The 15,253-nt window shown below is 34.9% G+C and overlaps 1 protein-coding gene across 2 annotated transcripts; it reads left to right on the top strand.

Moving 5' to 3' along the window:
- Window positions 1-3,085: 3,085 nt before the first annotated feature.
- On the top strand, window positions 3,086-9,319 carry LOC107799799 (serine hydroxymethyltransferase 3, chloroplastic-like). 2 transcript variants are annotated; one of them, XM_075250860.1, is made up of 12 exons: window positions 3,086-3,223; window positions 3,319-3,551; window positions 5,975-6,170; window positions 6,271-6,445; window positions 6,532-6,649; window positions 6,867-6,979; window positions 7,078-7,200; window positions 7,858-7,962; window positions 8,134-8,220; window positions 8,305-8,412; window positions 8,684-8,756; window positions 8,839-9,319. In XM_075250860.1, exons 2-12 carry the CDS (start codon window positions 3,347-3,349, stop codon window positions 9,111-9,113), a joined length of 1,578 nt encoding a protein of 525 aa, XP_075106961.1. In that variant the 5' UTR covers window positions 3,086-3,223; window positions 3,319-3,346; the 3' UTR covers window positions 9,114-9,319. The 2 variants fall into 2 exon arrangements, with proteins under 2 accessions (XP_075106961.1, XP_075106958.1); XM_075250857.1 differs by having other exon boundaries at window positions 3,094-3,223; window positions 3,324-3,551.
- The last annotated feature ends 5,934 nt before the right edge of the window (window positions 9,320-15,253 follow it).

The raw sequence follows: 15,253 nt of genomic DNA, 5'->3' as shown, positions 1-15,253 counted from the left end.
TACAACACATTAAGAATCCTACATGATTACATTTAGGAATTCTATTAGTATAATTACTTTCGGGCGGTCTAATTCATAGAAAATTGAACAAGTAAATATTTTTAGTCATGTAATCGTATTACTTTTATGATATACTTATTAAATTTTATTATTATTAATTCAATTCGAAAACGTATTATAATGTCCTATCACTAATTTAATTTAAAAATGTATTATATTATCCAAATCTATTTAGAAAAAGGAGAGTCTATAATGTCCAATACCAAAAAAAAATATATTAAATGGACTGCATAAAGAGTTGAAATTGAGAAAAAAAATACCCCTACGATAATATATTTTTATATTATATTTGAATTATTTTCCCACTCAGATAATATTTTTTTAATCAATTTTTCGTGTAATATTGAAAAATACCCAATTATTAAACAACAACTAAGAAAATATTTAAGAATATAATGCGTCAGAAAGAGAAAAAAATGATTGGTAAGAGTCAATATCACTAATGATTCTACAAACATAAAGATCTAAAAGTGAAATATCATATCAATCTTTTACTCTTTGAAAATAAAATTTATAGTGGATAAAATTATAATTAAGATTAAATATTCAAAACAAGAGATGAACTAATATTAAGATCTGAATCAACATAGAATTAATTATTTTTTATGTTAAAACCAAATAATTAAATTTTTAATTAATTATTTAGCAAGAGAATCCAATTCAATTATTTTTTAATTCATCATATGAGTAAAAGTTTTATTCAAGTTAAAAAAATCTTAAGATACATAAATTTATTCCATAAAATGAGTGTTAGAATACAAAGTTAAAAGGTTAGTATATTATTAAGAATCAAAGTGCTATACAAGTGACTGAGGAAGCACAAGCAAAGCTAAATCTTAATTAAGAATAAGCTTTCAAGACTATATTATAAAGAGTCGGCCTTGTATAAAGTGCTTATTCTTTGTAGACGCCTCTAACGAAATCGAAATAATATTTCCATATGTCATGAATTACTTGCAGATATCATATCAAGAGGCATGCCATTGTTAGCAATAATAGCAAGTGGTGTACCAACAACAATTTTATTGTGAGACCACCCACTTTAGATTTGATATACCTCTTCAAACAACTTAAATAACCATCACAAATATATTAAAGAAGAGCAATGGTACTAAATTTATAAGGAAAGAAAATTGATAATATGAGATGAAGCATATATGGCAAAGTGTCAAACGATCGAAATAATTGTCTGGAGTTCTTATTAATGAGCCGTTGGTGAAAAATTAATGGTTTGAGAGATAATTTCTGTTAAGTACTACCAGTAGTTCCAAAATCGACAAAACAGAGATTGTAAAAGCTAGCTTGCCAAAGTTATACTTCTGCCTCAAATAAAAAAGATTCAATTGACAAGAAATATAAAGTAAGAACAGATCCAGTATTCAGTATCTTCTTGCTTCGTGTCAAAACGAAGAAGAGCATCCAATAAAAGATGATTTGATTTTTCATGAACATTTGGTTATCAATCCTAATGGTAATAGTAGTGCATTTAATTAGAGAAATAATTCTATCATTAGATTAAAATGCAATTTGTACAAATCGCATAATAGAATTAAAAAGATATATTAGCTAGCAAAAATGAATATGTTGATCAACTAAATAAAAGATTGATTGCAAAATTTTATAAAAAAATAAAATATTTTTCAGTTTTTGACTCAGTAGAAAATGATACCAATAATTACTACCAAGAAGAATACTTAAATATTTTAATACCAAATGACCTTCTACCATAAATGTTTGTTGTCAAGTTTATTATTTCTTACGTATGTTAGTATCACTATATATATATAATAGACTAAGTTAAAATTGATCTTCCATTGTATATAGGTTAATTTTGAAGAAAAAAAAAATATACCCGTCATGCTACCGAAAAATTTAGATATACCGAATAGCTTATGTAATAGCACACATATGGTATATAGAAGTTTTGACAATAACGAGCAAAAATGAATATGTTGATCAACTAAATAGAAGATTGATTGCAAAATTTTATAAAAAATAAAATATTTTTCAGTTTTTGACTCAGTAGAAAATGATACCAATAATTACTACCAAGAAGAATACTTAAATATTTTAATACCAAATGACCTTCTACCATAAATGTTTGTTGTCAAGTTTATTATTTCTTACGTATGTTAGTATCACTATATATATATATATATATATATATATATATATATATAATAGACTAAGTTAAAATTGATCTTCCATTGTATATAGGTTAATTTTGAAGAAAAAAAAATATGCCCGTCATGCTACCGAAAAATTTAGATATACCGAATAGCTTATGTAATAGCACACATATGGTATATAGAAGTTTTGACAATAACGTCATACATGCAAAAATTATGATACTGGTCAATGTGCTTCTAAGTATATTCTTATCCCTAAATTCAACTTTCATCTTCCGAAACTAATGGATATCCTCTTAAATTTGTGTGAAAATAATTTTTAGTATGTTTGTGTTTTGCAAATATAACAAATAAAGCACAAGGACAAACATCCTAAATATTGAACTATTTTTACCGCAATATATTTTCTTGCACGAACAACTGTATATTGCATTTTCAAGAGGAATATCGAGATCGACAACAAGAGTTTTGGTTAAGGTAGAGCAATCAAAGCATTAAGAGGAAACACACAAAAAAAAATATTGTCCATAAAGAAGTGTTTGTTAAGATACCATCACATTAAATACTTTTAAACTATAATACATAATTATCTAACTAACATGACAAAATTGATCATTTGTGTAAGTTTTGATGATGTCCTTTTATTTTAAATTCATGTATTATGTTAATGTAATAATATTTTTCGGCATTTAAATGATTGTTGTATTATTATACATAAAATTTCTCTCATTAATTAAATTTTATTGTTCCTTCACATAAATAAATATTTAAATCATCACGTATATTATTTGCACGTTTATATATACTAGTATTATTCAATATTAGTGAAGTTTTTATTTTTCAGAAAAAAATAATATTATTCCACTCAATTGCAAGGGATATAATATTAGTGGTGACTTTATTTAGGACAGGACCAGTGCATGAGCGGCGCGCAAATTTCCAAGCTAGGGTTCTCGTGTTCCTTCATATATATTCCCAGTTCTCCAACAGCACGAAAAACCCCAAAGCTGAAAACAGAACAGAATCTTAATAAGGTTAAACTATTTACATTTCATCTAGTTCTTACTGTTTCAAAGTTAAACTCTCTTTTTTCTTTTGCATAATAACTGAATTTTTGAGCTTTTTGAAGTGAAGGGGTTTTGCTGGTTGATTGTAACATGGAAGCTTGTTGCGGAGCTGCAATCATGGGTTCTATTCAGCAGCCTGTTTGGGTTAAAGGGTCATCTTTTCCTTCAAAAGGGGCTACTAGTGCTATTACTGTAAATTTGAGTCGGGTTAAATTATGCTCTGTAAAACCCTGCAGAGCATCTCCAATTGAAGGGAGCTTGCTAACAGGAAGTCCTACTTCTTCTGTTTCTGTAGGTAATCTTGAAATTTTTATTTGTTTTTCCTACATAGTATGCATATGAAATTATGTTCAAGTATTTTGGTTTGTCTTTTTTGCATAAAATTTAATCTCTATTTGGGGGGAGGGGCAGTGGCAGTGCCAGGAATTTCACTAACAGGTATCAAATGGGGTTTGATGGACCATTGTTGTGTGTTTTCGTGAAGTGTCTAGGAGATATGTTTTTTCAGGAGTTATTTGTCAATAGGTTTTAGTTATGTGGTAATGTATACCGTGGAAATCGGGGCTACCCCATTTCGTTCTTCGATGGAAAAAGTGATACGGAAGGCCAGGACGTCGAGCTCGGGGTCGAAGTTTCCTTCACAAGGTTGAGGTCGATATCACTTACCGAGGTCAGAAGAAGGCATGCTTCGAGATGATGCCGGTATGACTCAGTAACAGAAAGAGCGAGATACCTGCAACGGGCCGGAGATCACGGCGTGAATTTTGGAATGGATTGGTCTTTGGCGGTTAATCAGTTGTCAAATATGATTTCCTATTATAATTAGAAGTGTACCTATTATATAAAGGGAGATCCATCCATTTGTAGGGACACATTGTTCACTGATAAGAAAATATATGCTCATTACTTTCTTGCTATTTCATTTATTGTTCATCAGAGTTGCTTTATAATTTCCTATTCCTATTATCACACCTCGAGACTATCATAGGTTGAGGTCGAGATTTGGCTTGCATACTGGTTTGAGTTACTTTATTCTCTAATTTATTTATTTAATTCCTTGTTTATCAATTGGTATTGGATTAAATCACATTTGGTCAAAGGCTCCTAAAAATTGAATCTTTCTTTTATGGGGTTTATTGTTCTTCTCTGCATTGAACTATATATGTGGAAGTGTATAGCAACATGTGTTGATAGTTTTTGTTTTTGGTTGACATTTTGGGGTTTGATTGGCTAAGATATGATGCTGATTGTTTTGCATTTGAGTGAAGAATCCTCTTGCTCTTTAATCATCTCTTGCCAGTGTTAAAAATAGCGTGAAGCGAGGAAAAGCGGCAACCCCCATTTCACGAAAATACGGCATAGACAACACATGTATTGTAAGCAAATGTTCAATACTTGAATTAAAAAACTAAAGAGTAGCATCAATTAAAGCACAAAATGAGCATCCTATTCTTCTACAAGATTGTCAAGAGTAACATCAATTGGGCAGAAATTGGGTAGAATCTGGGCAGAAACGGGGCAGAATTTTTCTGAAAAAATTCGCCAGCATTTCGGCGCTTTTTGGACGTTTAGAAAGAAAAAGAAAAAGAAAAAGAAGAAGAAAGAAGAAGAAGAAGAAAAATGAAAATAAAAACATACCTGTTGAAACTTGAAAGCTGTTGTTGTAATGTTGAAGAAGAAGAAGAACCCTAGTTTGCTTGAACAAATCGTTGCTTCATGTGAGAAAGAAATCGCTGGTTTTTTGAGGAAGAAAAGGCTGGTTTAGAATCCTAGTTTGTTGCTGAAGAAGTGTCTAAATCATAAGACTCAACAATTTGGGTCTTTTAATTGAAAAAGACTCGTTTGGGCCTTTTAATTCAAGAAGCGATCGCTTCTTCCGCTACCGACCGCTTCACCGCTTCACCGCTTCACCGCTTCTCGCTTTTTAGAGAGAAGCAGTCGCTTTTTTGTACCTGCGCCGCTTTTAGTTGGGGTAGCAACCAACCCATCGCTCCGCTTCGCTTCTCGCTTAAAGCGAGGAAGCGGACGCTTTTTTTAACATTGGCTCTTGATGTTGTTAATTGTTGTTTCGGCTTCTTTTTTTATCACTCCTTGAACTGATGGTTTATCAGAAACAGCCTCTCTATCTTCACAAGTTAGGGTTAAGGTCTGCGTACACACTACCCTCCTAGACCCCACTTTGTGGGATTATACTGGGTTTGTTGTTGTAATCCTGATATGAGGTTTCATTCTTATGACAAGTTATAAATGTAGACTTCTCTTATTTATCATAAAAAAGATGTGGACTCTTAAATTCATTTTTTGTACACCAATTGCCTTATGTGATGAACTTGTTAGATCACTTAAAGCTGGAATCTGGTATCTGTTGGGCCTGAATTTTCTCAGTAGGCTTCTGAAATTGGAGTAGTTGGTGACTTGCCAATTTACTTGGGTTGGGACTTGGAAGTGTCTTTTTCTTGTTTACAAATGGCATATATGAATAGGTTCTCCATCTTTTTTATCATCTCTCTTAAATTGACGCAGAGACTATTAGTGGTGTCAGAAGAGATTTTCATTGAACATATTAGTTTGCTTTTTCATTTCTTTGCAAGGAACGCAAAAACTAATAGGGACTAAAGCCATTTCCGGTGGTTAGATATCCCTCATGAATTTGTATGATGATATTTACTTTCTTAGACTTTATTCATCTACTCATGGATGTCAACTGCTATTTTTTAGGTGCTGGGAGCAGCTTCGAAGACTATGGATTGAGTGAAGCTGATCCTGATGTTCGTGCTATAATTGACAAAGAGAAGAAACGTCAATTTAGGAGCTTAGAACTTATTGCATCTGAGAATTTCACATCTCGAGCAGTGATGGAAGCAGTTGGTTCCTGCCTTACAAACAAATACTCTGAAGGGCTTCCAGGCAAAAGGTGAACCTGATTTTAATCATACATTTCTTCCTTACAGAAAACTTGTCTTCTTTTATGTAGCTGTTTTAATGACAAATTTCTAGTTCTTAATTTGTGTCAGATATTATGGTGGGAATGAATACATTGATGAGTTGGAAACTCTCTGTCAAGAAAGAGCATTGGTTGCCTTTAGTTTAGATGGAAAGCAATGGGGTGTGAACGTTCAACCATTATCTGGTTCGCCAGCGAATTTTGCAGTCTACACAGCTGTTCTTAATCCACATGACCGGATTATGGTTAGTTTTAAATAGTAAGCAGTTTTTTATTACTAGTTTTTAGTTGCTGCATGGAATGACATTTATATTGTGCGATTGTACCTTAGGGATTGGACTTACCTCATGGTGGCCACTTGTCCCATGGATTTATGACTCCTAAACGACGAGTTTCAGCCACCTCTGTTTACTTTGAGTCCATGCCTTATCGACTTGATGAATCTACAGGTAACAGTGTGCTACTTTAACCTATGTTGCTCGGACTCTTCGAAAATGTCGTCGGGTGGTGTGTGTCGAATTCTCCAAAAGCAGTGTATTTTTTGAAGAATCCGACACGGGTGTGGCAGTACTTTGGAGAGTCCCCGCAACATAGACTTTAACATATTGGATTTGGACTGTTAACTAGAATTATTAGCTGATGGAAGTATGTCTCAACTCTAAACAGGCATTCTCGATTATGAAATGCTTGAGAAAACGGCGAATCTTTTTCGGCCGAAACTTATTATAGCTGGTGCTAGTGCGTATCCGCGTGATTTTGATTATCCTCGTCTGAGAAAGGTACAATTCTATAATAATTGGATTTGTTATATCCATAACAACTTCTTGTTCTCTTTTTATTTGGCATCTAATATTAAGCTTCTGATATGTCCTGAAAGATAGCAGATGCTGTCGGAGCTTTCCTGATGATGGATATGGCTCATATCAGTGGGCTTGTTGCTGCCTCTGTGCTTGCTAATCCATTTGAATACTGTGACATTGTTACTACTACTACTCACAAGGTACTGTGATTCCTTGCCGAGCTAATAGTTTTGTACTCAGCACATCCCTCTCTTCCCCGCTCCTTAAAAGAAATGTTAAATAGTTAAATCAGTTATATTTTCATTTGGCTTTTCTCTCTTTCTTTCTCCAATGCACTTCTGCTGTTAGATTTCCAAAAATGTGTTAAGTCTGGTTTTTCTCTTTTCAATTCTTAAAGTAAGATATAACAATAAAAAAAATTCTTTAAAGTAAGATATATGAGATTAGCCTGGTTTTAAAGTTATACAATAAGGCGGAGAATTAGGCCCTCCGGACAAGCGTGCTCTGAGTATTACAGCTTACAAAACTGTGTACAGAAGTCTATGTGTGGAATATGCTCTTATTATTGGTGGAACTGTAGTGTTTCTTCTTGCGAATAAATGATCAAAATCCAAATTGTACAGTGAACTAGATCGGTTTGCATAGGAAAGGAAAATGAAAGATGTTAAGTCGTGTTGTGTCTGAGGAATGTGTGCTGCATCATGCAGTCTAAATTAACTTATAGATTGAAATTTTTTGGGAAGACTACTTACTCCATCTTTAAACTCCTATATTTTAGTAGTCACAGACAGTTTCTTGTGTGCTAATATATGTTAATATCTGATTAACTATGGCCTAACTTGGGCTTGCCTGTTCAGTCTCTTAGAGGTCCTAGAGGTGGAATGATCTTCTTCAAAAAAGATCCAGTTCTTGGTGTGGATCTGGAATCTGCCATAAATAATGCTGTTTTTCCTGGTTTGCAGGTAAGTTCAATTTTCTTTTGACTATCCATCCTTTTATTTTTCCCTTTTGGAATAAGTTTCATGGTTGCTAATACCTTACCAAAGATAAGAACAACTTTTCCCTTTGAACTCTATATTATATTATCTGGATTCTTTGAATTGAGCTAGCAATATTATTGTTTGTGTCTGCAGGGTGGTCCCCATAATCACACAATTGGAGGACTAGCCGTTTGTTTGAAACATGCGAAATCACCTGAATTTAAGGCTTATCAGAACCAGGTAAGAATTTTTGGCCTCTTTACCCAACACGGTCTCCATCTCTAGTGGAAATGTCACTCCATTTATTATTTATTTATCTTGTAGGTGGTCTCCAACTGTAGAGCTCTTGCAAGCCGGTTAACGGAATTAGGCTACAAGCTGGTCTCAGGAGGGAGTGATAATCATTTGGTTCTTGTGGATTTGAGGCCTCTAGTGAGTTTTCCGGGTTATACCTTTCTTGTCCATTTTCCTTTGCATAAATACTCAATTATTAGGATGGACTTATATTTTGATGGTAATTAAAAAACTATCAGATTAAATTTGTAACATCAACGGCAATTTAAATACTAGTCTGGTTAAAGTTAATTTTCAGAAAAATTATGGTTACTATTAATCTTTCTGCACGGCTGGCTGTAAGCACCAGAATCCTTCCTATCTTATCTGATAAACTTGCATAGATTAACAGTGTTCATATGTCACTTAGGGAACTGATGGTGCTAGAGTGGAGAAAATACTTGACATGGCATCAATCACTCTCAACAAGAATTCAGTACCTGGTGAGTGTTAAGCTTATACAGTTAATTGTCATTTTTGGAAGTTCCCTTTGTATTTACACCGTCAAATAAATCGAAACTATAGGTGATAAAAGTGCACTAGTACCTGGTGGCATCCGAATAGGCTCACCGGCCATGACCACTCGAGGTTTTACAGAGACGGAATTTGTAGCAGTTGCAGATTTCATTCACGAGGGCGTGCAAATTACTCTTGAAGCCAAGAAGTCTGTCTCTAGTACCAAACTCCAAGATTTCATGAAGTTTGTTACTGCCCCGGATTTTAATTTGATTGATAGGGTGTTGGACTTGCAAAAAAGGGTCGAAGCTTTCACTAGCCAGTACCCATTGCCTGGTTTATGAAGTGGTATTGGAAGGCCGAATTGCCTGATGATAATACAGCTTGCCGCTCCTATTTCATGACACCCAGAATTTTGCAATGTGTTGTTTAGGATGATTCAATGCGTTCATACGTATACTATTTTGCGCTCTGAAAATCATCTATGTTCTCCTGGAAAAATGCAGTAGATTTATAATCTGTGTTGAAGCCAAAAATAGGTGTTGGTGTGTTACGTATCTGATTTAATGCCTACGTACATAAGAGTGCATTTTAAATGCGGTTTGTGATGGTCTGCCCATCAAAATTTTGCATCCATTGCACATATTTTATGGAGTTGCGCTCTTATGTGGTCACAAATCAAAGTTACATAGTTGATTTCAACTTGAAATAAAACTTTGATTATTCAAAAGTAAGAGACAACCAGAATATATCTAATGAAAAATGCATCTGGATAAGTGGTACTGTATAAGATTAATAATGCAAAAACTTATTGACAGATTAATAACCTAGATTAAAATATTATTGCTATAGTAATAACATGGACGTGGTTTGATTTTATAACTAAAGAATTCACTGTTGATACGAACTCGTCTGGATTGAAAATGTGAGTCGCAACTCGCGAATTAAACACAGTAAGAAGCGCAATTTAAAGGATCTCTATTTAATAGTAGCGTATATTTTGAATGTAAAATAACTCAGACACAGCAGCTATACCCGTTATCCCTGTTGAGATTTCAAAGTTGTGTTCTTCAATCATCTACAATTTGTTTGCTCGAAGTTGCACAAAACGAGATGCTCATTTGTAAATAAGGGACACTTTCTAATCCATTCAACAAAGAATTTTTACGTTTAGTTAATCTACGCAGACTTTAGATAATCTACGCAGAGTGTTGGGAAGAAGAAACCATGTCCTAATTCTAACAGTCATGGAGATTCACCTAAAGAAGAAGAAGGGTGAATTGGTCGTGCGTGTTAAGTCCTTAGATAGTGGGGAACAAAATTAACGGGTTAGGGAACATCAATTAGTGGGTATGGGGAACATAAATTAATGGGGGTTAGTAAGAAGATTATAATATTAGGAGACAAAAGTTAGTGTGTTAGTATAGGGGAATAAATATATATGTAAGTGTATAGTATAAACATGGACAAGAGCAAGAAATGAAAACACGAAAGTTTTTCCTCAACCAAGTTTCTCTTTCAATTTCTTACATGGTATCAGAGCAATAAGCTCGATCCAACAATCCAATCATCAAATCCATTTACATCAGATTCATCATCATAGTCAGTAACCTAAAATGTCTGAAACAACCATCATCTCTACTGGTGATACGAGCAATACTGTAAAACCAGTCAGCTATGATGTCAATCACCCTTATCATCTCAACAACTCTGATTCACCTGGAATGACTCTAGTCAACACTGTGTTTGATGGAAGAGGATATCTAGGTTGGAGGAGATCTATTCTCTTGTCTTTGTTAGCCAAGAAGAAACTTGGTTTCATCAATGGAGCATGTCAATCTCCAGATCTGATATCTCCAGACCATGAACAATGGAGTTGTGTGAATGACATGGTCATCTCTTGGATTTTAAATGCTCTCTCAAAGGATATTGCAGACACTGTGATATATTCCAAAACTGCAAAAGAACTTTGGGACAGTTTGGAGCAGAGATTTGGGAGATCAAATGGAGCCAAGTTTTATCATCTGTATAAGGAATTAAAAGGTTTAGTACATGGAAACAGTGACATTGCAGCATACTTCACTAAGCTCAAACGACTGTGGGATGAATAAGATGCTTTAAATGTTATCATATGTTGTTAATGTGTTTGTGTTTGTGAAGCAAAGGCAAAGTTGACTAAGTCTCTTGAAGATCAGAGATTGATCCAATTCCTAATGGGATTAAATGACATCCATGCGCAAGCAAGAGGAAATATTCTCATGATGAACCATTTGCCTAGCATAGATGTTGCTTATTCACTTCTCTTGCAGGATGAAAATCAAAGAGAAGTTTATGCAAATGCACATTTTAATTCTGAATCAGTATCATTCATGGCAGCTGGAGAGGCCAAGCAGCCTAATGCACAACTTCTAGCTGATTTTGCAGCTTTTATAATCACAAGACAAAGGAAGAATTATCAGAAACTTAGAAGCCAAATACAAAGATGAGCAGGCATATCACCCAAATACAACAACTCAGGGCAAAAGTTTGTTAAACTTCAACAAAGGTTTAAAAGGAAAAAGAAGTACAATCCAAATGTGTCTTGTACTTATTGTGGAAAAATAAGGCATACACAAGAGGACTGCTATAGAATTATTGGATTTCCAGAAGATTTTGAGTTCACCAATCACAAAGGTTGTCAGACTCAAATTAAAGGAAATGCAGTCCTAGCACTTGAGGAACGCGAGAATTTAGCAGGACAAAACACTGAGCTCAACAACAGTAATTTTGGACAGCAACTCAGTAAGGAACAAATTGCAGAAATGATGCACATGTATAAGCAGGCAAAGTTAGCACATGCAGGAAATACAGGAATCAATGCTAATGCAGTTGCTGGTACTATTCTAAAATTCTCAGGTTCAGTGTTTACTAGTCTAAAATTAGACACCTGGATCATTGATTCAGGTGCCTCAGAGCATATGTGTTTTGATTCTAATTCATTCCTGTTTCTAACTCCACTTCCTGTACCTTTGAATATCAGTCTACCTAATTCTTTCAAGGTGATTGTTACTCATATATGGAGTATTTCTATTCTACCAGGTCATATCCTTAACCATGTGTTACATGTTCCAAATTTCAAATATAACTTATTATTAGTTAATAGGTTTTGTGTTCAGTTCAAGTATGATGTCCTATTCATATCTATTGGGTGTGTATTGTAGGGCCTTTTAATGAAGAGTCCACAAGTTTTTGTTGAAGTTAGGGAGGGTCTCTACTTGTTGGAACCAAGTAGCCTTAAGTCTAAGGGGCTATTCAGTAGTAATGTACTTTCAATTCCAAAAGAAGGAAATCATGTTTCAGAGTTTGTTTCTTTTTCTAGTGCAGTTCAAGTTAATGGTATTCCTAATGTTAAACTTTGGCATGTAAGATTAGGACACCTCCCATTTTCAGTAATGAAACATTTAGATTTTCTTCATTGTAAGCCAAATCTGAGTTTATATGTGATGTTTGTCATAAGGCTAAGCAAACCAGAAATCCTTTTCCTGTCAGTAGAATAAATCCAATCATATATTTGAACTTATACATGTGACACATGGGGACCTTATAAGTCAAATACGTACAATGGATTGAGACATTTCCTTACTATAGTAGATGACTATAGTAGAGAAATATGGACATTTTTATTAAGTGCAAAATACAATGCTTTTCCAATGCTTAAATCTTTTCTGTGTATGGTTGAAAGGCAATTCAATGTGAAAGTCAGAATGATAAGATCTGACAACGCATTAGAATTGGGAAAAGGTACGCAAGAGGTAGCTTTCTTAGCTTCAGAAGGAATTCTACACCAACTATCTTGTGTAGCAACTCCTCAACAGAATGAAATTGTTGAAAGGAAGTATAGACACCTTTTAGAGATTGCAAGAGGGTTAATGTTTCAATCCAAGCTACATATGTCCTATTGGGGTGAATCTATCCTAACTGCCACACATCTTATTAATAGGATACCTTCTAGTGTTCTTAAAGGAAAGACACCACATGGGGTTTTATTTCAAAAGAAACATAAGTATGATCATTTAAGGAATTTTGGATGACTCTGTTATGCCTCAACAGTAGCCCAGGGAAGAGGCAAGTTCGATGATAGGGCAATAGCTTGTGTTTTGCTTGGTTATACACTTGATCAGAAGGGATATAAGCTATTGGAATTTTCCACAGGAAGAGTATTTGTGTCAAGGGATGTGAAATTTCATGAATCGCATTTCGCTTTTGTTAAAACCAGCACATCACAACATCCTATATTCCCTAGCTCAATATTTACTACAGAACCTACCTATTCACCTTCATCACAGGATCAATCCTCACCTGTCTCTTTAGAACCTGAAGTTTGTGAGACTTTCTCCTCACCATCACCAAGTTCTTCATACACTCCCTCTCATCACCAATTGTCTACTAGCCCAATTCCTTTTCAGTCTATCCTAGATACACCACACACTACCTCACATGTTTCTATACCCAAGCAACCAACACCATTGAGAAAGTCAGGAAGAATTTCCAATCAACCAGCCTACTTGAAGGATTATGTATGCAGTAATATCATATTCACAAATGTAGCAGCAACTTGTTTCACTCAATCAAGTAAGCCTAGGGAATTTTGTTTCTTTTCTCTGTCACCCAACAATCAATATGTGTTGCAATCCCTCTCTATTCTCACATAACCTAACAATTTTGGACAGGCTTGTCAACATCCATGTTGGATAGAAGCTATGAATTCAGAGATTAAAGCTCTAGAAGACAACCACACATGGGATGTGGTTGAATTACCTAAAGGAGAGAAGGCTTTACCTTGCAAATGGGTGTGCAAGATAAAACATTTATCGGATGGAAGGGTTGAAAGGTTGAAGGCAAGACTGGTGGTTAGGGGGGATATCCAAAGAGAAGGAATAGATTATAGTGAGACTTTTTCACGAGTAGTAAAAATGACAACCATACGGTGTTTACTCATTATTGCAGCCAAAAGAGATTGGAGTGTGTGTCAATTAGATGTCAACAATGCATTTTTGCATGGTGATCTACAAAAGGAGGTGTACATGAGGTTTCCAGCAGGGGTAACACCTCCTAGTCCTAAGCATATTTGTTTACTAAGGAAGTCATTGTATGGTTTAAAGTAAGCTTCCAGGCAATGGTATGCTAGGCTTGCAGGAGCTTTGAGTTTTAAGGGGTATTCTTCATCATTAAACGATTACTCATTATTTTTTAAACGGACAAAAAACTTGATTTCAATCCTAGCTGTCTATGTAGATGACATACTGCTTATTGGAGATGACTTGGAAGAAATTCAACATATTAAGAGTTTTCTAAACAGTGAATTCAAGGTCAAAAATCTAGGAGACATACATTATTTTTTAGGGATGGAAATTCTGCGAGAAAAGGAAGGTTTTATTGTAAGCCAAAGGAGATTTACTTTGGATATGCTACAGGAATTTGATATATCTCATTTGCCCCGAGTCAGTTCTCCTCTTGATTCTTCCTCCAAGCTTCAAGCTGATGATGGGCACCCTTTGCAAAATCCAACAGTATTTCGTTATCTGATTGGGAAGTTGAACTATCTTACTAACACGCACCCAGACCTTTCTTTTGCAGTCCTTACCCTCAGTCAATACATGCAGAGACCATGTAAGTCTCATTTCTCTGCTGCCTTAAGAGTGCTCAAATATTTGAGCTGCGATCCAGGACAAGGAATTCTTCTCTCAGCAGAACACTCATTCTCCTTACTTGCATTTTGCGATGCTAATTGGGCCTCTTGCAAGGATTCTAGGAGGTCCGTAAGTGGATTCTTCATCACACTAGGAGGAGCACCCATTTCCTAGAAATCAAAGAAACAAGTTTCAATCTCTTTATCTTCTGCAGAGGCAGAATACAGATCTATGAGAAGAGTAACTGCAGAACTTACATGGTTAGTTCGACTCCTTGAAGATATCTCTACACCAATAAGTCTTCCCATACCTCTTCATTCTGACAGCAAGGCAGCCATTCACATCATCTGTAATCCCGTCTTCCACGAGCGCACAAAACATGTAGAACTTGACTGTCATTTTGTGCGTCAACAGTTCCTTTCCGGTTTAATTACCGTTTCTTTTGTTCCGTCTATAGACCAACTAGCGGATCTCTTCACAAAACCACTTTCTGGGGTTTCTCACTCCAAAATTTTGAGCAAGTTAGGGGTCACAAAGTTACCCTCCAACTTGAGGGGGATGTTGGGAAGAAGAAGCCATATCCTAATTCTAATACTCATTGAGATTTAGTGAACTTGATAGAGAAGAAGGTGAAGAAGAAGAAGGGTGAAGAAGAAGACCAACGTGCATAAATTAATGGGTTAGGAAACATCAATTAGTGGGCGTGGGGGACATAAATTAATGAGGGTTAGTAAGAAGATTATATTATTAGGAGACAAAAGTTAGTGTGTTAGTATGAGGGAATAAATATATATGTAAGTGTATAGTATAAACAT

The sequence above is a fragment of the Nicotiana tabacum genome, chromosome 1 (genome assembly GCF_000715075.1).
Source record: "Nicotiana tabacum cultivar K326 chromosome 1, ASM71507v2, whole genome shotgun sequence".
Lineage (NCBI taxonomy): Eukaryota > Viridiplantae > Streptophyta > Magnoliopsida > Solanales > Solanaceae > Nicotiana > Nicotiana tabacum.
Note: the sequence above shows the minus strand (reverse complement) of the source record. Positions and strands in the feature narration are given on the sequence as shown.

Excerpts from the sequence above, each read along its gene's own strand:
- LOC107799799 (XM_075250860.1), top strand. The coding sequence starts at position 3,347 with ATGGAAGCTTGTTGCGGAGCTGCAATCATGGGTTCTATTCAGCAGCCT. Across the intron at positions 8,221-8,304 it reads TTAAGGCTTATCAGAACCAG|GTGGTCTCCAACTGTAGAGC; the intron begins GTAAGAATTTTT and ends TTTATCTTGTAG. Across the intron at positions 8,757-8,838 it reads CAACAAGAATTCAGTACCTG|GTGATAAAAGTGCACTAGTA; the intron begins GTGAGTGTTAAG and ends TCGAAACTATAG.